Source organism: Spodoptera frugiperda, chromosome 23 (assembly GCF_023101765.2).
Source record: "Spodoptera frugiperda isolate SF20-4 chromosome 23, AGI-APGP_CSIRO_Sfru_2.0, whole genome shotgun sequence".
Taxonomy (NCBI): Eukaryota; Metazoa; Arthropoda; class Insecta; order Lepidoptera; family Noctuidae; genus Spodoptera; species Spodoptera frugiperda.
In genome coordinates, this window is record NC_064234.1 from 13,313,234 (window position 1) to 13,339,507 (window position 26,274).

The following is a 26,274-nucleotide window of genomic DNA, read 5'->3' on the forward strand; positions in this document are numbered from 1 at the left end:
GGAATTTAAAAATTTTATTGTAACTTTCGTGAGACATTTTAAATGCTAACACTGTAGACAGTAGCAGCGCGGCAGTCACCGTGTCGTGTGTCGCGGAATGCTGCTCATGAATATGAGCCTCTAGCATGGCTTGAAACTAGTCGACTTCCTCGTCAGACAGATACATGAGTAAGCCGATAATATAATAATTAATTTAAAAATTATTCCAACACTTTTGGTTATTATTTGTAACAAGAACATGCTTCATCATTTTTGCGCTTACCGCTACTTACTAGGTGGCGCTTCGGGCGATTTAAATCCTGTTAGTCGAATAACTGTCATTGTCTAATGTTTTTTTTTATACGACACTGACGTTTAATTACATGTTATTGCCACTGGCACTTAATCAGTCAGACACAGTTACAAATAGATCTACACTGACATAGTAAAGTATTGATTGAATTAGACCACTGTTTTTATTTAAATCAATAAATAATTGAATAAATGAAAAAGAAAAAGGCTCCATTTCTTTGCTGCCAAGTATAGTATTGGCAGATTCTAGACTTTGTGCTATAAAAAGAACAGAAACTTTATCCAAATTAGTGATGAAAAATAGTTTATACTAGCTTTTGCCCGCGACTTCGTTCGCGTGGCATAGTGACTTCCGGCAAATTTTTGGTTTTAACCACATAGTTCCCGATCTCGCGGAATCTCTTCAAAAATGAGATGTAGAAGATATTCCAGGGAACTCTTCAAAAATCAACATAATGAGCTCTGCGTTTAAATTTAATAGATGTATACTCACTTAGGGCATTGAAAAAATAGTTTAAAAACGGACTTAAACTAAAGAATATTATAATCTTTCCGAACTTAAGATGAAAACTAACTTAAAACTAAAGAAAGCTACGAATTACGAATTTATAACAATTAAATAAGAAATTATATTACAACCTATCCTCTATGCTATAATAACCAAGCTTAAACTAAATAATTTAAAAGAAACGACTTAAATCTAATCTATCTAATTAATTAATAAATTAGACTTACAATTTTATTAAAAAAACTAACTACAGTAACTACTAATAATCGATATCAAACTAAACCTACGTTAAATAATTTAACCAGAAAACCAGGAAACCCAACAAATAAACTTATTAATTGACAAATACAACGAAACCAATTTTATGTAGAATTATTATATGTATAGATAAAAGCAGGACCACTACAAACAAATAATCATACGACTGATAATACACTTTTTCTACGATAGTACCGAAGCGCTCGGCCGATACCAACCAAAACCAAATTTCAACCAAATCCGTCAAATAGTTGCGGAGATTAATGGTATAAGCATAGAATAGTGTTCGACGTGATTCTTTAATTTGACATAACTTTTTTATTTATGAACCGATTGACATGAAACAAACACTAAATGTAAATTGAAGCATACCACAATATATTCGTGAAAACCGCATCCAACTCGGATCAGCCGTTTCTGAGATTAGCGCGCATAGACACACAGACAAACAGACATAAAAAAAGTTAATTACATTTTTGGGTTCGACATCGACATAACAATAACCCCAGCTATTTTTTTTATTTTTATTTTCAATGTACAGACAGCACTTTTCTACGATTTTATTATATGTATAGATTAAAAATCACACTGCCACTTATTACAAAGCCTGTCTAACATGGGGTTAGGCGAAGACGAAGGAACGCCAATTGCTACGAATCTTACATACCTCAGCAACAGTCATAATTTTTCTCATGCATACTTTTAATTTAGCCTTTCTTTAATATATCGCCAATTCAGTCTCTATATTATCTCCGTCTAGAGCCCCCTATACCGACGGCCCCATGTACATATATTCGCCTTGTATATTTATTTCGCAAATCTGCTCTCATCCAACTATTCTACATGTCCAAATCATAGTTACATTCCCTTTTCTATCCTTGTCATTGTATCGTCTTTCTAGCCACACGTTTTTCTAATAACAATATACAGTACATTAAATACTCTAAAATTCTAACAAAAGCTTCACAAAATCAGTATTATCTTCAAAGCTATAATAATACTACTAAACTCAAGTATTCACACAAATAAATCCTAAGGCCATCAATCCCGTTGAGTTAGCACTTAAAATAGAATAACCTAGATCGCAGTGAATCATGCGCAGGTTCCTTATTTATAAATATTGAAGACAACCGACGTTTGTACGCACACTTGCACATGTATATTTTTTTTTTTGGAATTCTGATTACGTTTTGTTTCTCATCGGTTTTCTGTGAGACCGTGGTATCACTTGGGTCGAAATGACCCATTTGTGCCAAATAGTGGCTCTCGCATGTACAAATGTTTCCTTCATATTTTAATGTATGGTAATGGAAGTCATAGAAAAAGTGTGCGCTTCTCACGAAATGTTCTGCCTTACACAGCAAAACTGTGGAATGAGCTGTTTTCGGTAGCATTTCCGAACCGATATGACCTTAAAACCTTCAAGAAAAGAGCGTGTACCTTTTTAAAACGCACCTGTGACTCCTCTGGTGTTGCGAGTGTCCATGGGCGGCGCTGTTTACCATCAGGTGACCCGATTGCTCGATTGCCACCTATTCCAAAAAAGAAGTACTTCTGCCTAATCCCTTAAGACTAAAAGACACTTATAGCATTTAACTTACCGTTACTGAAATAAAATTAACACCAGCATTAAACCATAACAGTTACCTTCGCGTGTTATCCAATCAATTTATACCAACACTAGTCTTGCCCTGCGGCGTCTCTCGTGTACAGATGATTAGTAACACAGGTACTTAGGGTCTTGTAACTAGGAATGTTACGGAGTTCTTTATCCGTAACTGAATCCGATATAAGTTTCGGTTATGGATAGAGGAGTTTAAATTAGTTTGTTTAAAAGTATTTGTGTGGCTGGTCTGTCTTTTTTTTCTGTTGTTGGATAGAGATTCATCAAAACCATCCAAAAAGATAATGCTTTCCACCTTCTTGGCATGTTTTCGTGATTCTTCTTTTTCTTATGGTGCCACTTCATTCCTGAAGGTTGGCCATCAACTTCTTAAATTGGCCCTTCTCATCATTATTGGCGCAAAATATTGGACTCATTAAATTTAATGAAAATGTAGTATCCGTAAGTTAAAATTACATATGATGTCATCTATCTATTTATCTTTAACCGAAATATATTATATTTCTTTATCTACATCCGTATCTGGATCCGAAATATCATAATTATCATCCCTAGTCTGGTTGTAACCTAGGCTGTACAGGAAATGCCCTTGTAACCAATTACCTGCCTGGCTAATTTATAGACTGTGTTATAGATAGATTTTATTGGTTGCTAATGTTGATTTATTATACTGGCTGGCTTGTTGCTATTAAGATGGTGGCAATGAATCGGTTGTATTACTGGTATGATGGTTATGACTTCGATTCTTGGATGTGGAATGTTGTAGATCCCTCTGATGAACATGGCGCATGGATCTTCCATTTCCATACATTTTTATCCAATGGCATTTCATTAATCAGGAATTGGAATCCAATTTCGGATAAGAAAAATCGAAAAGTCCAAACTTTAGTCCGTATTTAGCAAGAGGTTCTGTTTTAGCACTGTTTAAAATAGAGTAATTATATTTTATAAGTCCTTAAAAATATGTCAACGTCACGCGTTTTATCCCCGAGTGGTAAGCAGAGGTACACATTAAGGCACATAATGGCGCTATACAATATTATATACATCCATTTATGTTATAAGTCCCAAAGTCCCTAAAAATATGAGTTTAGTAATTGTGGTGATACTTCACCCATTCTGGGAATCAAACCAAAGTACCTTCAAATGAAGCAATACTTTCTATTTTGACTACCAACGAAAATGTTGAATCATTAGTTTCCCCATAAAGAAATCAACTTTAAACGCAAGGGTCAAGATTCACGTCCCATCACTCTGATGACCACACAATAACAATTGTGGTCATTTGTATAAAGTAAACAGACGGACGGATACTTTTTTTATACTATTTAATGTGTTTTCTAAGAAAATAGTTGTAATTTTGCGGTTACGAGCTTAGGAGTAATGGGGAACTATTAATTCTGTTCGGTTTTGTTTCTTTATTTTAATGGTTAGTGCACATAAACAATACGATTGTGTTTGTACCTAGTGACCTTACTGTTGTTCGCATTTCCTACCAGTTTTTTGTCTGGGTGATTAGCTACTTTTACTTCAATGGTATTCTATTTTATTTTCTTTCATTACTGTTTGGTTTATATCAGGTAGAATGGGATTGGGCTGAAAAGAGATCCAGTTTCGGATCCAAAATCGAATAAGAGGTACCGTAATAATTAGGTTTTCTTGTTGATATCAAATGCAACTTTACTACAGCTTTATGAAATCTCATTGCTTCTCCTTTATCCGTCTAACTGCTACACTCAGAGACATTTAATAGTTACTTAAACTATTTCTTAGTAACGATTTTATATCGAAAACAATTTGAAAAAGGATTGGGTTAAGTAACAATGAAACGACGCTGAGTACGGCGGTAAAACTCACAAACAAGCTAATTTGGATTCTAACACAGCTAAAGAAGTCTAAGAAATAGTGTAAAAGGTAAAGAAATTGCAGAAAATTCGTGCGTAAACGAAGCTACAGTCCCAACTAATCTTATCAAAACCTTTACAGTTAACTCATACGGTTTTACGAGCACACGGAAGCTGTAAAAACGAATGTTGGCAACAAAACATTGGCTAATAAATGCACTTTGATGGACATGGAAACTCCATGGCTTTATTTCCTAACCCAATCAAGGGGTCACAGTGTAAGACCACAATACTAAGGTACTCTCTGAGGTCTCCGTAACTGTTCGCGGTTTTGCGTAATAGCCTTGTACCCTTTATATTTTGAAGGGTCAGAGATTGGAAAAGCATTGTAAGAGGTTTTGTTCGTCAATTTATTTGTGTGTACACAAGCATGTACATGAGACAGAAGCATTAAGCGGTCATGGCATTAATTCTTGTCCCATATGGCTTTATTTAATTAATCAAAAAACTACGCAGTTTTGCAACGTCAAATTGAATTTCCCATTAATCTGTCAGTCAGTGAAGCTAGGTGCTCGTTCCAAAATGTAGCTTCGAATGGGGAAGAATGTGAAAGAAACTCCATCGTTACACTTAAAAAAATTATATCTCTGATACCTTATACATATAGTGAGAACAATGTAACGACAATACAGCGCCAAAATTAATGGGAACTAAACTAAACTTCAACAACAACTAAAAACGTCAGAAACAACGATAAATTACTCCAAGTCAAAAACGCTGAACTTACTCAGTAATGGTCTTACAAATCGGAGTACCCGAATACCAGACGCTGAATAAGACCAATTTTTCAGCTTTCACTCGGTATAAAAGTCGTAATAAATTAGTTGTAGAAAATTGCGGCACTTCGTGGAACAGAGAATATAAATCAAAAAGAAAAGTCCATTTTGTTTGGACCTTGAACCACTTCTGTGGAAGCGGCCCCTTTCAGAAGGCGGTTAAGGCCAGCTGTGGAGCGGGCTTCATTATTTTCTAGTATACCTTCAATGAAAGGTAGGCAGAGAAAGCATTTTTTGTCTAGAAAAACTTTTGTTCTGTTTCAAAAATGGGCACTTACGGTACCTAAATTGCTTTAGACTTAGAGGTTAATGTTTGAACTATAAATTCAGAATTCTAAGCATTATTTTCATAGATTTTGGATTGGATTAACTTACATACATCTGTAGCCTTAGTATGAGTTTGCTTTACGTTTAAAGTAATCGAAACGAGAGTGCCTTCGGCGTTCTGATTGGTTGGTTTATTCGATCCGGCCAATCAGAGTGCCGATCGCACTTTCGGTTTGATTACTTTAAATGTAAAGCAGACTCATACTAAGGATACTGACTTGGTCTAAAGATCAAACTTGAATCTTGATCCTGCTTTACTTTACGATCTTGTTGCGATAAGTAATGGAATTGAAGTTAATCCAATAAGAAAGAAAAAGAAGGAAATGTCATACTGTCGTTAATTTAATTAAATATTAATTAACAGCAATATTAATTAAAGTAACAATGCACCTGGATACAACATCTGATGATCATAAAGTTTTTAAAACACATGCTCTATAAAATTGCGAATAATATTAATTCTGCACTAAGCTTTAAGTAAATGGTAGGTATATTTGAAAAACTGGTTGATTCCTTCATCTTTTTATGCGGATTATTTTGTCGTATAAGCCGGTAAACGAGCAGACGGATCATATTTTTCATATTACACTTACGGCCAATTTCATTAACCACCCCTTCTTAACTAAAACTTACTAAGTCTGACGTAGCACCTAAACCAACCTCTTCATTTAGTGGAGTGCCTGGAGCATTCAAAACCGTAAAACCTCGGATTAGAGTTACAGTGAATGAATTAATATGATCGATGTGGGATATTGTTTTTTAAACTATAAATTGCAATGTTTACCCAAAATTTTTTTGTGCACTCCATTTTTTTATTGTTTAAACAAATTATTATAAAAAATTAATGTTTGTCCATATATTTTCACTTTAAACAGTATTTTTTTTTTTTATTTATATGTTAAATCTTACCTGAGTAGACATATAGGAACATTTTTCAAAGATACCTGTGTATAAAAATAGCAGTATCTCGAACAGGTAGAAAAACGTGGAGGGGAGAGCGGAGCGACAGCTGCTATGTACAATGGAACTTCTTGGCCAGTTTAATTATAAATGAAACGCACTTTATTGTGTACATTGAAAAAAATACGGTAATTAATTATGACTAATGAAAAGAAAAAAAAATATTTGTACAAAATCTGTTTATTTAAATATATAACATGGTTGTCTACATCAAATATTTTCTTCTACTTCATCTATCTGTATAATAGGTGAAGTATTGGAACAACTATTTCCGCTGCACTGTAAACATGATACACTGCAGTATAAACTACACTCGCGAGCAACCAAATCGACTCAACCTACATGTGCGCATTCGAAGATGTTTTCTTAAAAATATACTGAATTGCTTTTAAAAACCGATATACCATTAGAAAGCTTACAACTTCAGCTTTATATTGGTACCATTATTATAAAAATTGTATCAGTACTTTTTAAAATATTTTACTTAATTCAGGACTAGAGTATTTGCTCACTACGACTCCAACAAGTTATAACACAAACTACCCCTATAAAACCTCCACATTAAGGTTAACTTTATCTGTGGCTTATCGAAAGTTGATCGTACACATCTCCGCCAAAACGCTTCATTTTATTTCCAAAAATTTTGGATACGACACCAGAAGAAGCCGCTCAAGTCGTTGCTCTACTGGAACAAGGACTAAGTCAGCGAAGAGTTGCTGCTCATCTGAGTTTGAGCCAATCTGCAGTATCAAGAGGGTACAGGTAGTATCAAGATACTAGTGCCTTCAATCGAAGACCAAGAATAAGCCGCCACCGGTCCACCTCGGAGAGAGACGACCGTTTTATTATTTCAACTTCACTACGAAATCGTCACTTAACCGGTGTCGATGTTCAACAGGAACTCAGAAGAGTTCGAAGAGTGGCTGTCAGCGAGTGGACAGTACGGAGATGGTTGAAGGAAGCCAACCTCACCCCTAAACGGCCTACCACAGGCCCGAAATTGACGACCCGCCATCGGCAAGCGCGCATTCAATTTGCCCGAGAACACCTGGCCAGTTCGCCCGGCGTTCCGTACGACTACCGTGCAGACACATTCTGCATTCGGCAGTTAATAAGACTGGCCTCCATTGTTCTATGCTCCAATCGAGGTGTTCTCGGGCAAATTGAATGCGCGCTTGCCGATGGCGGGTCGTCAATTTCGGGCCTGTGGTAGGCCGTTTAGGGGTGAGGTTGGCTTCCTTCAACCATCTCCGTACTGTCCACTCGCTGACAGCCACTCTTCGAACTCTTCTGAGTTCCTGTTGAACATCGACACCGGTTAAGTGACGATTTCGTAGTGAAGTTGAAATAATAAAACGGTCGTCTCTCTCCGAGGTGGACCGGTGGCGGCTTATTCTTGGTCTTCGATTGAAGGCACTAGTATCTTGATACTACCTGTACCCTCTTGATACTGCAGATTGGCTCAAACTCAGATGAGCAGCAACTCTTCGCTGACTTAGTCCTTGTTCCAGTAGAGCAACGACTTGAGCGGCTTCTTCTGGTGTCGTATCCAAAATTTTTGGAAATAAAATGAAGCGTTTTTGCGGAGATGTGTACGATCAACTTTCGATAAGCCACAGATAAAGTTAACCTTAATGTGGAGGTTTTATAGGGGTAGTTTGTGTTATAACTTGTTGGAGTCGTAGTGAGCAAATACTCTAGTCCGCTGAATTAAGTTAAATATTTTAAAAAGTACTGATACAATTTTTATAATAATGGTACCAATATAAAGCTGAAGTTGTAAGCTTTCTAATGGTATATCGGTTTTTAAAAGCAATTCAGTATATTTTTAAGAAAACATCTTCGAATGCGCACATGTAGGTTGAGTCGATTTGGTTGCTCGCGAGTGTAGTTTATACTGCAGTGTATCATGTTTACAGTGCAGCGGAAATAGTTGTTCCAATACTTCACCTATTATACAGATAGATGAAGTAGAAGAAAATATTTGATGTAGACAACCATGTTATATATTTAAATAAACAGATTTTGTACAAATATTTTTTTTTCTTTTCATTAGTCATAATTAATTACCGTATTTTTTTCAATGTACACAATAAAGTGCGTTTCATTTATAATTAAACTGGCCAAGAAGTTCCATTGTACATAGCAGCTGTCGCTCCGCTCTCCCCTCCACGTTTTTCTACCTGTTCGAGATACTGCTATTTTTATACACAGGTATCTTTGAAAAATGTTCCTATATGTCTACTCAGGTAAGATTTAACATATAAATAAAAAAAATACTGTTTAAAGTGAAAATATATGGTCAAACATTAATTTTTTATAATAATTTGTTTAAACAATAAAAAATGGAGTGCACAAAAAAATTTTGGGTAAACATTGCAATTTATAGTTTAAAAAACAATATCCCACATCGATCATATTAATTCATTTACTGTAACTCTAATCCGAGGTGAAAACCCCCAGGCGCTCCACTAATTGTACTGAGTGTGTGTCACTTACACTAGGTTGTTGAAAACGGGCATTACCTATGCAGATTACTTACAATGAGGCACACTTATCACCATCATTCTCATTCTATCCTTTAAAGAAGAGATTAACACTACAATAAAAACCAACACAGCTAATAATCCAGACTATTTAAAGACCTATCATCATTTCCTGCCTGACAGCTTGACAGGCACACCTTTCGCTAGCTACCATCATACGAAGCTCATGGAACCAGTTGGTAGACTTCTAAAAATACACCCAGTAATCATGGGCAGTAACTCTGCTGGTACCACGTTGTCACGCCGTGAGGATAACGATGTAATAACGATAATCATTATCATTATGGATAAGCGAGTTCATGGAGGACCATGGACATTGGACAGTTAGGTTGTAAAAATAAATGATGATTTATTCTATACTGGTGTGGTCGGATATGGGGATTTTTTGCGTGTGTGAGAGTGTCATTTTGTGTGTTTGTGTTTTGGTAGTTTTTTAATGATATTATGATAGTGTTGGATGTGTTAGGCTTTCTGATATTTGGTAGGTTTTTTGGGTAGGTGAAGTCTACGGTGGAAACACTACCGTAATGATTAGAAAACAATTTTATTCCTTTCGTGAGACATACTAAATTAATTATTACGTGACAGTCGCACTGCTCATAAATATGAGTCTTCTTGAAACTAGTCGAATTCCTAGTTAAATAAATACGTGAGTAATCATTTTATTCCGTTGATCTCGGAAAGGGAAGAATGAAATCCTTCAACTTCGACGTTCACTGCTATGAATGACGTTTCTTTTTTAATTCCTAACTAATTGTTGAATATAGAAAAAATATAGTAGGTATACTATTAGCAACCATTTCTCAAAAACGCCCGTCCTAAAATACAAAGCGCCATTCCCATAATGGCCACACTTCATCACCTTACAAAAAATAGATTTTGAAAACATCAGTCGAGCAACGGGCTAAAATTTAGCATACGGCAGAAACTAGCGGACGCGTGACGTCATTTCCTGTCCAAAATCTATTTGGTATTCCTTTGAAGTGGGTGACTTCTTCATCTGTCACTTGAGCTGATGACAAATTGTGGATCAGCAGTTTTGGAAGGGTTATGTAAGTTTTACTATGGTTCTATTACAAATGGGTGCTTTAAGAACTAGGATCACAAGGTTTATAAATAAGACTAGGTTTAAGTTGGTTGGTATTGGTTTGATTAGGTCCGTTCTTATTTATTTAATGAAAGGTACCCATTACGATTAATAATTTTAGGACATTGTTAAGACCGATATTGCTACTCGAAGACAGTATTGCATTTATAATCTTAAATAGCATGGACAAATACATATAAGTATATTAGTGGTATGGAGCTAAGAATAATAAAAACATACCGGGCAGAATTGTGAATCTCCTCCTGTTTGGAAAGTCGGTTAAAAACTTATTTTATCCCAACATGTACACAATAGGTTAGTGTATCCTAACGTTATGCTTTCCGAAGTGTAGACCTATGATTACAACTATTTGACTTTTTGATATGACACCGAAAGTTACAAGTCAAAAATGTAAAATGCCTTACTCGACTCCATTTACACAGCACACACTTTTCAAACAAGAAGCCTTAACCGACTCGATCGAACACGTAAACAAGGAAGTGTTCAGATAAATCAAATGAGCAAATATATAGCAATTCCCATAGTAATGCAATGACAGTGCACATCGGAAGTCTGTCGCGACGACTCGTAACTGCAATTTCCGGACCTTAGCACCGTGGCAGATGGAATAGATTGGGTAGGAAACCAGGTGTTTTGGAATTACTGTCAGATAGAACTAAACTGGAATTATTATAAATGAATAAATAAAACGTGATATTTATTTTTGCAAGTTGGTTTCAAGATAACATACGTCAATCTTTGAAATAACTAGATGAGGCATTTATTAGTGTTAAGACTTAAATTAGATGGATAACTTGTTTGCTTCGTGTTTGCTTAGTGTGTCGTATATTAGGGACTGGTGATAAGTGGATGCCATATTAGGCATTTCTGCCGTCCCCTTCGGAGTTTTAAAATACTTGAATAACCTTATAGACATTATAAACAGAAAAAAAAAACATTTGACATGACATGTCTTTGAGGAATACATTGCAATTAGTGAAGAAATCCCTGAAATGAGGCAGGCTATCAGGACGTTTCAGCACGCTCAAATTCGCTAAAAACTAAACAGCTTTGTTTCACAAATAAGAAATTCTCAATCAATCTATTCCATACTTACCTTTACTACGTATCACAAAGGAGGCCGACTAGTCTAACCTTTGCAGTGCCATCTATCGGCAAACCTCAGTAAAAAAGCAGGAAGTATGACGTCACAGCTTGGTATGGAGTGGATCGGCCCTTTGATGTCACTGCTCACCGCTTTGTCTGTCACCCGTGCGGCCGTGGGGCTACCACTTGAGATGTGAACTGCGAACAAAAAGTTTTGCTTTGCTGTCGTGTGGTCTGACAAGATTGGTAAACAAAGAAACGATATTAAATGCTAATTTAAAATTGGTATTAATTTCAATTTTGAATTTTTTACTGCATGGTTGTGCGGTGGTAGTGCAACTCTGACTGCAACGTGTAGCGGGTTCGATTCGCAAAGAGCAACTCTTTATGTGATCCACAAATTGTTGTTTCAGTTCTGGGTGTTATGTGTATGTGAATTTGTATGTTTGTAAACATGGGTTTACAACAAACCACGATACAGGAAAATATCCTAGTGTTGGGCAACGTTTTTTTTAAACAGTATATTTCTAGTATAAAATTACTTAATCACTAGGCTTTTTGTACGTTCGTCTAATTTAAATAAACTTTTTAATAAAATCAAGTGGTATTATTTTATAATCATCTAAATAAATGCCTAAGTTTCATGTGATAGTCCCGTCACTACCTAGCTAGGTATATTCAAGGTTGATTATGTAACTAGTCCGTAGTCAAAGCGAGATATTATTTTATCCACAATCTTCTAAATGCTCGCTATAAAATGAGATAGCGAGGGATTACGTCCTCCTGGGAGGATCTCAATGATACTGAGCAGCGCTGAAACTAGGAAAGATAATAAAATCTACATTTTCAGTCTAACGCTTAAACCATTATCTACTTTATGGCCTAGATTTTAGGGCTCAAGTTTAGCTAAAACCCGTCTTTAATAAACAGTAGAGTAGTACTAGACTTGACGATAAGCATTTTATTACGAAAAATATCTCTTAGTAAAAATCAATACTTTTTCCAAATAAATTAAGTTTTTGCTCAAGTCCAAACATTACGTGGCCACCCAAAACATCAAAATAAAACAAACAAAAGCTGTGTGACGAAAATATTAGTCGTCATTGCCCACGTTTTAACATTCATCCCATCACACTGAACAATGCACTTAACAGCTTCGCGAAAAGAGTTATTATCGTTTAACAAAAAGTGGCTATTAAGGCTCTTTTTGAACCACCATTCTGGTTTCCTTCCCGTATACCAAAATGTATTTAGAACTCCAAATGAACTTGTTTGAAAAACAAAAGACAACTGATGGGACGTTTAGCTTAATTTCACATTATAATTTGAATGAAAATGTCGCCAACTCCCGAAAGATGAGATTTAAGACGGTTTAAGATGAGTTTAGGAAGATTATAGGCTTTACTTGAGCCTTGAGTAGGTTTATTTATGGAATGATCAAGTTGGTTTCTTGAAAGGTTATGTAACCACTAAGTGTCTCTTAAAATACGCATCTTTTTGGCCTTGTGTATTGCAAAAGTATATGTTATGTGTGTATAGATAGAGTACTTATTTACTTAACAATGTATTGTAGTTAATGATAAACACTAAACGCTTGTCATTATAAGCATCACTAGAGCTGGTTGTGTAGAATGTGCACAGAATTAAATGTAACCTTCACTTTTTTAAAAGTGAAACGTTTGTCATATGGGTACGTCTCAGGACTTACTTACTCAACTTTTATGATCATCATAATTGCAGTTATTGGATCCAAGGGGTATATCTCTATAAATTCATTGGATTAAAAAAGATGCTGCCCCATGCTTGGAAGTTCTGTGTCGTAGGTGCGTTTACAAACATAAATTCAGTTCTCATACATTTAACACTCCTTTATATTTCTATTGTGCATATAACGTCATGTAAAATGTTATAAGCTAACTATGTTACAAATGTAATATTGTAGGTAATACCAAAAAATAAATAACTAATTAATCTAAAACACGAAACATCTCAATAACACTTATTAATTAGTTTTAAATGTCATCCAATAATACTTGTAATGCCAACGTAATCTAAATGATAACTTCAACGTAATTACAAGATTGACAGAAGCAATACGCTCAATTATTTTGGAATTTGTAATTAGGTAATTGAGGCTTGAAATGCGTGATTGATTAAGTTTGTAATGTGGTAATAGATTAGTATATTAATTAGATTTAATGACCGATACTCCGATAGACGTGCATTTTGACTTTTATAAGAATGACTTTGACTTTTATAATATCGAGTTAAACTACTGTTCACTTTAATTCTTACATCTTACCTATTTAGTAACATCATCATCATCTTAATAACTATTATTTAGAGAACAGCAGATAGTAAAATTCCCTAAAAAAGAAGGATCCTCCGAGCAGGCGAGGTGATAGTGGCTTTCTGTTCAACTGTTAGCGAAATGTAATGCACGCAGCATGCTACATACCTTTGGTTTTAACTGCGCAGTTTTAATTGTACGGTTATAATAATGGTACAGTGCGTAGGCTGTATGGACCTACGATTTAACTCTACAGCTGTAAAGTGTGTAGGGTGATTCTTCAAAAAAAGTCACAAAAAGTTAACGGCGTCATTATCCTCACCCAAAAGTTAACAATTCTGGCGATTGAAACACAAAATTTGGTTTCAATAAATTAAGCTGTGACACTGCTCTCAACCAATCAAATATAAATAAGGATGACAATAAGCTACCATGATGCTTAATAACGCGGGAGAATAATGATTTGTTAAATAAAAGTTAAAGTTTTTTGAAGAATCACCCTGTAGCGTACATTAAACGATCCACTCTAAAAGACTCATTCGTACTGTATTACTGATTGAATACTGAAGTTTCGATTGACCACCAAATTAAAAGTACACATTAATCATAAATAACTCATACCAAACAATAAAAAACATTAAAAACATCATATTATCCTATGTACCGGTTATTCAAAATTCTCTAAGCTCCTTGTAAAGCCTTTCTTTGAACGCAAACACGACCGTCGGCTTATGTAGGGTTAATCATAATAATCTTTGTAAACGACGCTTACACCTTGAGCCTTTAATTACACGCTACGACAGGGATTAGTGTGATGAGGTAATTACTGCATAATTATACATTTCTTGATTATAAAAGTAATAGAATAAAAATACTTACTATTAATATGGGCATGGAAATTTAAGGTCTAGAGGCCTGCATCGTACGCATCGCACGCATCGTACGTATTCCGTATGACGTCATCAGTACGCATTGCATGAGGACATTGAGTGGTCCGTACGATGCGGATCAGTAGACGCAGTTGTATGATCTATACAAGACAAACTAAAATCCGTTGCGTGCGATGCGTACGATGCGGGCCTGTGGACGCTTACCTTAATGCACTTGTAAAACTACTAACTTTTTTTTCTAACGTCTAAATAAATCGTATCGTTTGATTTTGTGTCATATTTTATAGTGAGTATGACACAGTTTTAGACAAAATTCCTCAAATATGCTGCAGTGTTTTTTACACCTCTATCTGAAGTGTGATCTCAAAGTCAATAATACCGTAGCTACTGGTTAAACAGTAGGCCTACGGGTAAAAATATTATCTATACTTATGTACTATGTTTAACTAGGTATTATAGTGTTATCTTGTTTTTACTTGATTGCGACGTAAAAATGAGGGTTATTTCACTTTATGTAGCATCAAAAAATCTGAAATGAATTCCACATATTGATACAAGAAGGTTATTTCATTATGTAGCATTAAAATCTGAAATTAATTATTATACAATAAACATAATTATTGGCACAACTATAGCGACACAGAGCTCGGTCTACTTATACCTTTTTTTTTTGAGGGGCAAAAATCATCCAATGACTTCTCCCGCCTTGGGTGAGACTGAAGGGAGTGTCAGACTCTTACTGACTAAAAACCACCCCATTCCTTCTCCTGCTTTGAGCCGGAGCCCTGGTAACCTGTTACGTTGTCCGCAGCTCCGGATCGGTCTGTACCTTCGTTTCATACCTTCGAAGTTAGAGAATGATACATTTAACAGCTTAGCACACGGTTCACAAATCGTCAAAGAAGTTCTGTACACGCAACATGAAAAAAAAATTTCGTCCCTCATTTCCTCAAAAAACTGGCATTCGAGTATTCTCGCCGCCAATGCATGGAAGTGCTCAATTTAACCGGAGCTAAGCTAACGAGTTAACTAAAACCGCGTAAGGTTCAGGAAGGCAGCCCAAGGAACGTGCGCCACTAAGCCGTCGCAGCCGCGCGGGCGAGCGTCCGCAGCGCACATTACAAGGAGCGTTGCCTGGCAACGAGCGCGTGACGTCACGTGCTGTAGACCTTCTAACGAGAGCTAGTGATCACATACAGTGGTAACATCACACTAAAGAACACACTTCCAACCGTGGAGCGCAAATCACGTACTGGGTGCTTATCTTACAATAAATTCTACTTGCGCGATGTAGAACTTTTGTTAATAACTCCTACATTTCTCAGATATTTCGTATAAATTTCCGAAATAAAATTGTAACAGTACATTATTATTAGATTTTGATAATATTTTTCAGAATTTTTTGAGAGTTTATGCTTTTTTTCAGCATTTTTAGAAATGTCAGAATGGATATTGATAACAGCGCCATCTAGTATGATAATATGAAATTATTTTAAGTCTAATAAAATTTTTTTCAAGGTGTTGTTTTTTTGCATTGCTAGGTATTTGGACAAATTGGATATTTCTGTATTAATGTTTATTTACTATCTACACCCATTTAATTGTTTTATTCATTATTAACAGAAAAGAGGCAGACTTATAATAATTCCCATAGCATTGGTAGCATTTCTTTAAGTCAACTTCAACCAACGACAAACTAAGAACATGCAAATATTTTTTAAATTTTTCAATGAATTTTATCTTTGTTGCAGAATATCAAATAACGAAAGAGATGAAAGTCCGGGGACAGATGGCAACGTCTCCCCAGAGCCACCTGACCGGCCTCCCGGGAAGGTGCGACAAGTGCACCCGGAGGAGAAGACACAAGTGCTTGCATACGACTCTACGTACCGCAAGAAAAACAAACCGAAAAACCTCCCTCTAGAAGAGAACCACTACAACCATTTGGCAAACACGAATGTTGCAATGTCGCCAATGTACCCTTTAACACCGAACATTTGCGTGGAGGGTGGAAAGATCGAGTTCATAAAGTCGCCGCCAGGGAGCGCTAGGAACAGCGTGGCGCTAGCGTCGCCGCCGCAAACTCCTCTGCTGGCGCGACGCGGCTCTCGTGAGAAACGCGAAGCTCGTATCTACGATGAGCCGACTGAGAAGTTCGACGGTGATAAGGTAGGTGGCGCTGATGCTAGTAATTTTTTTTAAAATATTTATAGGTGATTTTTGTATGATCCAATTCCAATGTGGAGACATTTAACCAATGAAGACACGTTTGAAAATACGATACATAAAGCCATTGAAGATTAACCTTTCCCACACTGCTATTGTAATGTTTTTTTTTTTTAGTCAACTCTCTAAATTATTATGAACAATTTTCACTTTACTGATTGAACATTAGCTGAGAGGCTTACATAGAGCATTTACATAGGTATAATATTTTAATTTCATGATTACCTTTAACTTTTCTTCAACGAACAGCAACTGGTCCTGCTTCTGCAATATGGTAAAAATGACCTTTTTGGGATTCGGTCACACCTATCCCGCATACATAACACTCTTCTATTTTTTTAAACATACATACAAATTCACCAATACCAAATATCGCACCAAAAGTTTTGTACCCAATCCAACTATGGCTATTTTCCTTTGAATTCTTTTGCAAAACTTACAAGTTTGGGCCGCATTCAATTTAAAACTCATGCAAAGCACACTGACCCTTGTCAAAAATCTTTTTCAAAGTCCACACGTTTCGGTGTTTGTTGTTGTGTTGCAATTTTTATATTTTTGAAAGCTTACTTGTGTTTGTTCATATTGTTACGAATTTTTCTATAAAGTTCTTGGAAATAACTATCTGAAAATCTCATACATAATGGGGATGATAATGACAAAAAACAATGATAACTACATCTATTATTATTGATTTAATTTAAATCTTAATATTCCTATGTTCACTTAATTTTAAAATTAAGAAATAACTATAACTAATGTAGTTACTATAACTACATTATAACTACATAGTTATAGTAACTAATGTAGTTACTATAACTACATTAGCCGCCAATTACACAAGATATATACCAAAAAGTAACCAAATCTTCTATGAAACGTACTTACTTTTAAAAATGTCCTCAAATCCTATTATCACGATAATATTTCAAAATCAAAATTCCAAAACACTTACAATTCCCAAACGTTCCCCAAAGTCACTAAATTGCCCCCAAAAGCTTTAAAATTTAAAACTCCACTCAAACTAAACATCAAAGTCAAAATTGAGCAAAATAAAATAATATTTTGATCACCTAAATAGCTTAAGAACGTTAAATCCATATTTCCCATCCCTTAATGGAAGGGGCCATATGTAATTGAAGGGATGCAAGTTAATGCGTCTTTAGTCGACACTAAATTGTTTTTGAAAGCTTTTCCGATATCTCTGCTCACCCCAAAATTGACTCAAAAGACTCTTAGGATACTTTTTTGATTAGGGATTTAGGAGTTCGGCTTCCATTTTTTTAGCTTTGGTAAGGCCAAAAGAGAAAATCGTTTAGACGTTATTACGAGCGTGTTTCTTGTTTTATTTAGGTAATTTTTGTTTAAGACAGGATCTAGGTAGGTCGTATTCCGATTTACTTAGGTCCAGAATATTCCATCTAAATTCAAAACCATTTTCTCAAGCGATTAATTAAAAAGATAGCAAAAATCTCCAAAACTAACTCTTCAAACATTCACACAATAATAAAAACTGGCATTCCTTTGTCTCTGCCTACCCCCGTGGGACAATGCTTGAGGTTATGTATCTATGTATGCTGACAGAATACCAAAGAACCAATCACAAATAAAATTCCGTCATCGAAATTAAATTCAAACACAGACTGGGATATCTATTCGAAAACTTATTGCACTCTAGACATGCAAATGCGGTGGGAGACCGTAAATTGAATTAATTGCTCAGATTCTAAGTAAATCGAGTCTGTGTGGTATCTATGCATTCTATTATCAAACTGTTTTATGGTGGGAAGAAATTGCAGGTCCTAATCGAGGCGCCTTATTGGTGAACCTAACTAATGTATGCGTTTGAAGTAAATAGTATAAGGAGTTGTTGTTAACGTTGGAATCAGAAGACGTGGTAATGAAGCTAGTAATGGCTCAGCTTTTAATGGGGGCTTTTGATCGAATTGTGTAGTTCAATATTTAAAAGTATAACAATTTGGTTGGTGTTTCATATAGAATACTATTATACTACTAATAAAAGTAACAGTGTTGGTCCTTTCGTAAGACCTTCTTTAGTAAATTGTATTGCACCAGTCATACTTAACCATCTTTGGTAAATTAAAAAACACTGCGTTGTTTAACTTTATTATAAAAAGAATCCTCCCATGATTTATGGCTTGAAAAAGTTCAACGGCAGATTTTAATTAAAACTGCATAAGAAACTTGGAGACAACACTTCACTTTTCGTACCACCAACTTGGTAGTCCAGGGAAACCGATCAGCTATTTAACTATGCAAATCGGTTTCCGATAATGCTCCGTCTCAGACAGTTTGCAGATTTCGCCTTGTACCACATCGTCAGTGATAGCTTTATTCATATTAATGGCCATACTAACGCCAATTTAGTTCCCAAGATAGTGGTTTTGTGTGAAAAGGACTCCAATTTGTCGAGAATTTACGGCGTAATTGACTGGAACTGTTGAAATATTAAATTAGTCCTTGGTAGATGATAAATTCTCCAATAAAGTCGATAAAGTAAAATTCATCATGGAAACTCACGAAAAAGAGGTTGGAACACAGTTTGTAATAAAACCTCTTCAAACACAAACGACGTAAAACAAGAAAGAAAAAACTATTCAAAATTATAATTGACAGTCATGAAATTGACATTAGCAAAGACTTTTGAACAAAATAACCTAACCTGCATGTAACCGATTTTTGTTTAGGAACTTAAATATAGATAGGTAACAAAATTTTTAATGATAACAAGCAGGGCAAAGGAACAGGAAAACAACAAAATCATGAATCCCGCATCATATCTGGTGTATCAGCTGGAGGAGAACCATCGGATCGTCTACCTACTGTTACTGGTGATGTTTATAGTCTTTGTGGTGGTGGATGTCAGGAGCCGGACTCCTGCGAAGACCATCATGCCCGAAGACCTTGTCCACGATACTAAACCATGCGAGTCCAACACGTCTAATAAGAAAAAGAATTGTCAAATTGACCTCAAGGAATCCATTTTGATTAAGAAAGCTGAATAAATCATCGTTTGTGTCGATTTTGTACGGATTTTGATTTATGTATGGGTTTTTCTTTCCATTTTTTGTAGTCAAGAAGCTTGCCATGAACGTTTAGTTAAAGAGATGATCAACAGAAGACGTCTTGTCAGAAGAACTATAATAAAAGTATTTGCTGCAGTCAAAATCACAAACTAAATCATACTCGATTCCAAAGTAAACCCAGTTTCCATATGAACCCACAAGCAATAGAGCTCAGTAGTAAGATTACATATCCCATTACCATTTATAGAGATCCACCATAACGCACCGTAACGCCCCATAACGTGGCATACACAGGTAATGACAAGCTACCATTAGTGTGGAGTACCACAGGTAGTACGGATGTCTCCATAGTTTCTAGTGGTGATATGGATATTGACTTGAGATTTAGGGACAGGTTGTACCATATGTTATGGTATGAGGACGTTACAGGGTTTAATATTTTGCAGTTAAGTGCAATGCTTAAGAAAATAGTTGGTTTACGTACGGCAGCAAATATGTTTTTATCATAGAATTGTATTTTAAGAGGTTGTGAGTGCTGAAGGCTTTAATTATTTATTTTCGAAATAGATAAGTGTTTGGTTATCTTTTTAAATTCTCAGTTCGATATAAGAATTTGAATTTGTGTAGATGCAGGTGACGGCTTGTCGTTCTAGATGGAGGACTAAGACCTAAGCCTTTGTTAAGAACTAAGCCTTTGTTCAACAGTGGACGTCTCTGGGCTAATGATGATAAGGATTTGTAGTCCGATGTGTCTTTGTAAAGATTTAAACTTACGAATGATATAATGCACTGTGCACTTGCAACCATTGGGATAATAAAAAGCGATGTTATCTTAAAGCAAACCAAAGCACAAACAATTGAAATACCAAACACCAAATTGGAGCACACATAACTTGTAAAGTCAGGTTGCAGCACAAGTTGTAGTTGCACTGTTGTTGGCATGCAACCGCTTACAACTATAGAAGTTTGGATCCGTTGGCGTGATGCCATCGTTGGCAATAAAGATCACTATCTGGATCCCCACGTATCTTGTTCCTTTAGTCTTACAGGATTTGTTGAGAACAGCAGTTCCAGGGATTTATTTGGTTGTCCGTACTTTTTGTTCGAGGCAAGTTTAATTGAAAATGAGAATGAATGAAGTTGCTATTTTTTGTGTTTTGGGTTTTTGGATTATGTCTATATGGTAGTTATTCTAATCTATCTCATTTTAAAATAATTTAGGTTAGAACAGAAAGTGTTCTACCCTAAATTATTTTAAAGTTAAAGTTAAAGTCAATTCGGTTTACTCATATAAGTATACTGAAAAAAGCTCTACTAGTTTCAAGTCATATGGGGACTTTTCTTCACGAGCAGCATGCGCAGATGCGGCGACATCACGCAACCAACATACTCAAGTTGATGTTTTTTTGCATTGGCCAGTTATTGTAAGATCTGCTTTCTAAATCATAGCTTTCATAACGTAAGTGTGATGTGAAATATTTGATTGTTGTCAATTTACCGTTTCTGTACCTTCAGCTATTCCTTGACAAAGTATTGCTCAAATGATAACTGCACTCATCTTCCAAAATTCTGCCGCAGTGGAGTTACATAACACCCCCATAAACGTAGGCAAACAATCTGAATGGAATCCAATCTCAGGATTGTTGGCATGTCCTCCTTGGGGCTATAAAAAATCTTTATTGATTGTAATGTGTTGCGGAAGTCTGGCTCTGTCTGGTGGTGTCTGCAACTCTGCAGATACAAGTAGTATACCAGACTCCTAGACTTCTTATATCAGACTTCTAGCTGTATTAGAAAGTTTGTCGTAGTAACACGACACACAACCTAAATGGTTGTAGCTTACCTAATGTTTTACTAGTTTTCCTATTTGGGATGTATGATCTAAATTCTGAATCTTTAATGAAGGATTGGTAGTTAGGTTAATTTTAAAATTCTTCGTAATATAATGTGTGTTTGAAGATTTGTAGTACTCAACAGACTTTGCCGGTTGACCGACAATTCCACAACAAGTACCATCCCCAAAAACGACAGGACCATTGCAAAAACCAATTTATCAACCCCGAAAATCAAATGGGCATGTCCATCACACGGAACAAGCGCAGTTTGTCCCATACCCTTAACAAACAAAATAAAACTTAACTGCCCGTAATCAATAGATAATGTATAAAATACGATCCCATAACAACTCCATACGTATACATTTTTATTAGCTACACAACCAAAATAAAAAGAGCCCACACATCACATAAACCCTTAACAAAAAACACTCGAAAATTAAAGCCGTTAGAAACTTGAGAGCTCAAGTTATGATTGCCGATCGAGAGTGAGTGCGATAGGGTCACCATAAGTACTGTAAAAATTTAAGGACATCAAGATTCTCTTTTGGCATCATAATAAAATCTTCGAATTGAGTTTATGACAGGTTTTTTATTAGATTCTGTTGAGTGGTGTAAGATAAGCTCTTTGGGTAATGCAATAATAATGTAAAATGTTTATTTGATGCTATAAAAAGAGTGTTTTATCCGTATCCACCGTTGTAGCTCGTAAAAATGTTGCATTATTAACATTATGTAGATCCGTCATAAGAAGGGAATGATAGATTTTTGTATATCCCAATAGAAATCAATTAATTAAGTAAAAGACTAAATCTAAATATCAAAAACCACTCCAAAATTATGTTTTTATCGCAGTATTGTTTCTCATTTAATCAAATTCAAATCCCAATCAAAGAAAATCATAGGATAAAATACCTCAACGATAAATTGCCCTAAATTAAAATAAATATTCAAAGAAAAAAAAATATACAAAATTTTAACTTGGTATGGTCACTAACACTATCGAATAGAACATGAGACAGATATTTACCATGGTAAAGATTCCGTTTAAAGTTCTAATGAAAGTATAAAAAATCCAGTAAAATCCCACACACACCAAAAACGATGCTCACTCCAAAACCTGTCACCCTGTATCTCTCTACTTTGATAGATTTTGTCCACGTTTTTTTACATGCAAATGCAATCAATCACGTGGATAACTGTCATTTAACAGATTGCTAGCTTCGTGCCCCGGACGCACTCGGCTGACGGATTTGATTAAAATATCGATCCCAAGTTATGAATAAATTGGTTTAGAGATAATTTCGGTGATTGGGTTTAGGCGTATGTGTCCGAATTTTGTATGAATGTGTGGTCAATCTAGTGGAAGTGGTCTATTAATTTTATTTACTTGTTACGTAATTGTTGAAAAGTGAATAAGTTGAGTTGAAGTCATTTCTTAGACTTCAGTTTGCTATATACATATTTCCAAATTAATCATAATATTGAACTTGCAACGTAAAAATATATTAATTATGATAATTATTATAGTATGAGCTATAAATGTGCCAATTTTAGAAGAAGATGTCCACTGCCGAACGCAGACCTTTGCAAAGAATTCCAGAACAACTGGTTGGAAATGTTGGTTGAAACCTGCATTCAAGGGCTCCTGTACCTCAAATTGTATGTGTGTGCAAAAAATAAACAAAAATTGGAAATATTCCAAAAAAAAATCGTAAAATTCAAAAATGTTCCAATACCTTCGGAAGCCAGTATCTAAAATGTATGCCGTGTAAAATCTGAATTTCATAGGTCGTGTAGACTATGTATGGAACTATGAAATACACGATCCACCTGGCGGACAGCGCCATCTGTTGGTAGCTCGCAGTAATTAATTCTGCAACGTTCGTTGGCCGGTGGCCAGTGGTGTTTTTGTATGAGATTTATGTACAAATAATGATAGGATGCGAATATAACGCTATGTGCCTTTTATTTTTTAAGTGCGAGCGGAAAATACGATGCGTTTGTGCGAAAACGTGATTTTCTTTTTGGAAAATATTTATTTTCTCGATTTTTTGCCCGGCTCGTGGTACGGCTGTGAATGTGGGGCTAGCTCTCTGCCTGCATTGTATGCTAGACCAAAATAAAACGTAGAAAAGTAACGCAGGGAACATCATACTTTAGTCACTATGTTATGTCGATCGAACCTGTTATTGAAAGCCAAGACATCATTCCATTATTCCACCTGATATTACAAATCAAAACACCATAATTAAATGTACCTATTTTGTAAAAACCTAAACCTGTGATACCGTAAAACCTATAAGTGATTATGTCCTTTACCATGACCTTAATTATTATACACTAGCAAACCCGGCGAACTCCGTTTCGCCACCAATAATTTTCCCAGTGTTCCCGCATTTCTCTTTGAATTTTTCCAGAATTTTCTTTGCTATAAACCTTACGGAGCCCGAGACCTTTCCAATGAATGCAAAACCATGGAAATCGGTTCTTGCGTTCTGGAGTTATAGCGTCAGGAAGGAAAACCCGACTTATTTTTATATAATAGATTACAACATAATTAATTACGTAATGTTCGACGAAATTACTTGACTACTTTCAAGCTGTATCGGGTACCCATAATCATGATCAGTATGAGCGACGACTGCTGAAACTGCGCAAAAGACACGCGAAAACATCTCTTTCAAAAATATGACTTGTCGAAGTTTTTCAGCTAATTAGCTTCCCAAAAACAATCACGCAGAATGTAGACAAATGACAGATTACCATATGTGGTACAAAGCTATGATCCTATAGGGCTACAGACATGGGGTAAGCTGTAAGCATCAAAGGGCACGAATGTAATACTGTATCCATTTGCGAAATGTGTTTTTCCATTACACAAATTGGGTTCGCTTGGGGGCGGGTTTTGAAACGCGAGTGATGACGTCACTACTTGTTTTTAGTTTAAACTTTTGATAGTTTTAAGTATGAGCGCTTGAGGGTTGATTAATTTATGTGATGAACTGAGTTAGTCGTTGGTTAAAGTGCAACTAGGTTTGGTTTCTGATTCGTATTAGTGAGCTTTATGTAATGTTCGTAATTCTTTATGTAATTGTGGAAACTCAAACTATGTTTTTTTAAAAGGGTACAATCATTCAGTGACTTCTCCCGCCTTGAGCGAGGTGAGAGGGAATGTCAGACTCTTACTGACTAAAAACCACCCCGTTCCTACTCCTGCTTTTCGAACCAAAGCACCGGTAAACCGTAGTCCGCAAACTCGAACTATGTAGGGCGTATGTGCGATGTAGGATTTATGACGAGATCGTTCTTCATAGTTTACATGCAAATAAACATGGATAAAAATTTCCCAACCAACAACAGTTGAGTAGAAAGTCCGCCAGGCACGATCACCTCGCCTGGTCTAAAGAGCCACCTTTTCGCAGGGAACTCCTTACACTCTATGCCTTAAAATAGTTTCACCTTCTGATACATTAAACTCATGAGTTAAACTATTGATATATTTGGCCTTGAAATTGACCTCAGAAAACAATGCTCAGTTAAGTAGTATATTAATAATAACGACGCGACGTCATAAACAATTTAATAACTAATAACATTTATAATTACTTGTCAAACTTATTGACGTCACAAAACAACAGACTATTAAAACGCAAACAATATACAATACTTACGAAAACAAATTGTTATACAGTGTGTAGTACGAAGTGTATGTTATATACAGCGTGTTATTAATAATCGAGAACTAGTTAATCGAACAATACTGTTGGACATCAATGGAGCGTTTGTAAATAGAGTGGACATAGAGTAGTGTTTAGTCAGAGAGTCAATGTGTAAGTATTTGGATACTAGGTCTTTTAGGACTTGGTAGGTTAGTCTATCTATTCCTAAGTAATGTGAGGTGGTGTAAGATAAATCCATGAAACAAATATAAGAAGAAGATGGCATAGCTGGATTTCCCTTTATAAATTTTATGGGTTTACCGGGGCTCCGGCTCGACAAGCAGGAGTAGGAATAGGGTGGTTTTTAGTCAGTAAGAGTCTGACACTCCCTCTCGCCTTGCCCAGAGCGGGAGTAGTAATTGGATGATATTTTCCATCCATTAAGAAAAAAACACATTGCAAAACTGACTTTTACATTTGAAAATGTCGTTATAGGTAAATATTCGATTAGACAAAAGGTCACATCTGCATCTAGTTTCATCTTTGAACTTATAAACTTGTATTGAAGGTCGTATTGTACACCAGTCACTTTTTGCTCACCGAAACTGTAGAGAGATATTTAGTTCCTTACATTCTTTTAAAATACTTATAAATTTTTCGGATTCGCTCGCATAGAAGGTTTCTCTTGAATAAATAAATCGTGCAAAAATATCTGTACGAAGAGCTGATTATGTATGTTACTTCTTGCAAAGTACGAATTTTTACAAGCAGTCCAGTAGTTTCATAGCTTTTTCGAGACAAACATACGAGCAAAAAAAAAGAAATATCATTTTTTGTGTACATAAAAACGTGATTGGCTGAGTCTCTGTATCAAAATTAATCTTCGTACATTAATTGAGAATGATTCTAAAAGGTGGTTCAGTTCATACACATGGCCGG

The 26,274-nt window shown here is 35.7% G+C and overlaps 1 protein-coding gene across 7 annotated transcripts in view; it reads left to right on the forward strand.

Annotated features, from left to right (window-relative positions):
- The window catches only part of LOC118267214 (uncharacterized), a 383,867-nt gene that overhangs the window by 117,634 nt on the left and 239,959 nt on the right, over positions 1 to 26,274 (forward strand). For all 7 annotated transcript variants that reach the window (XM_050703322.1, XM_050703321.1, XM_035581062.2 and 4 more), the window contains exon 2: positions 16,320 to 16,737. In XM_050703322.1, coding sequence (XP_050559279.1) covers positions 16,320 to 16,737 — 418 coding nt within the window. The remainder of the gene's footprint in view (positions 1 to 16,319; positions 16,738 to 26,274) is intronic.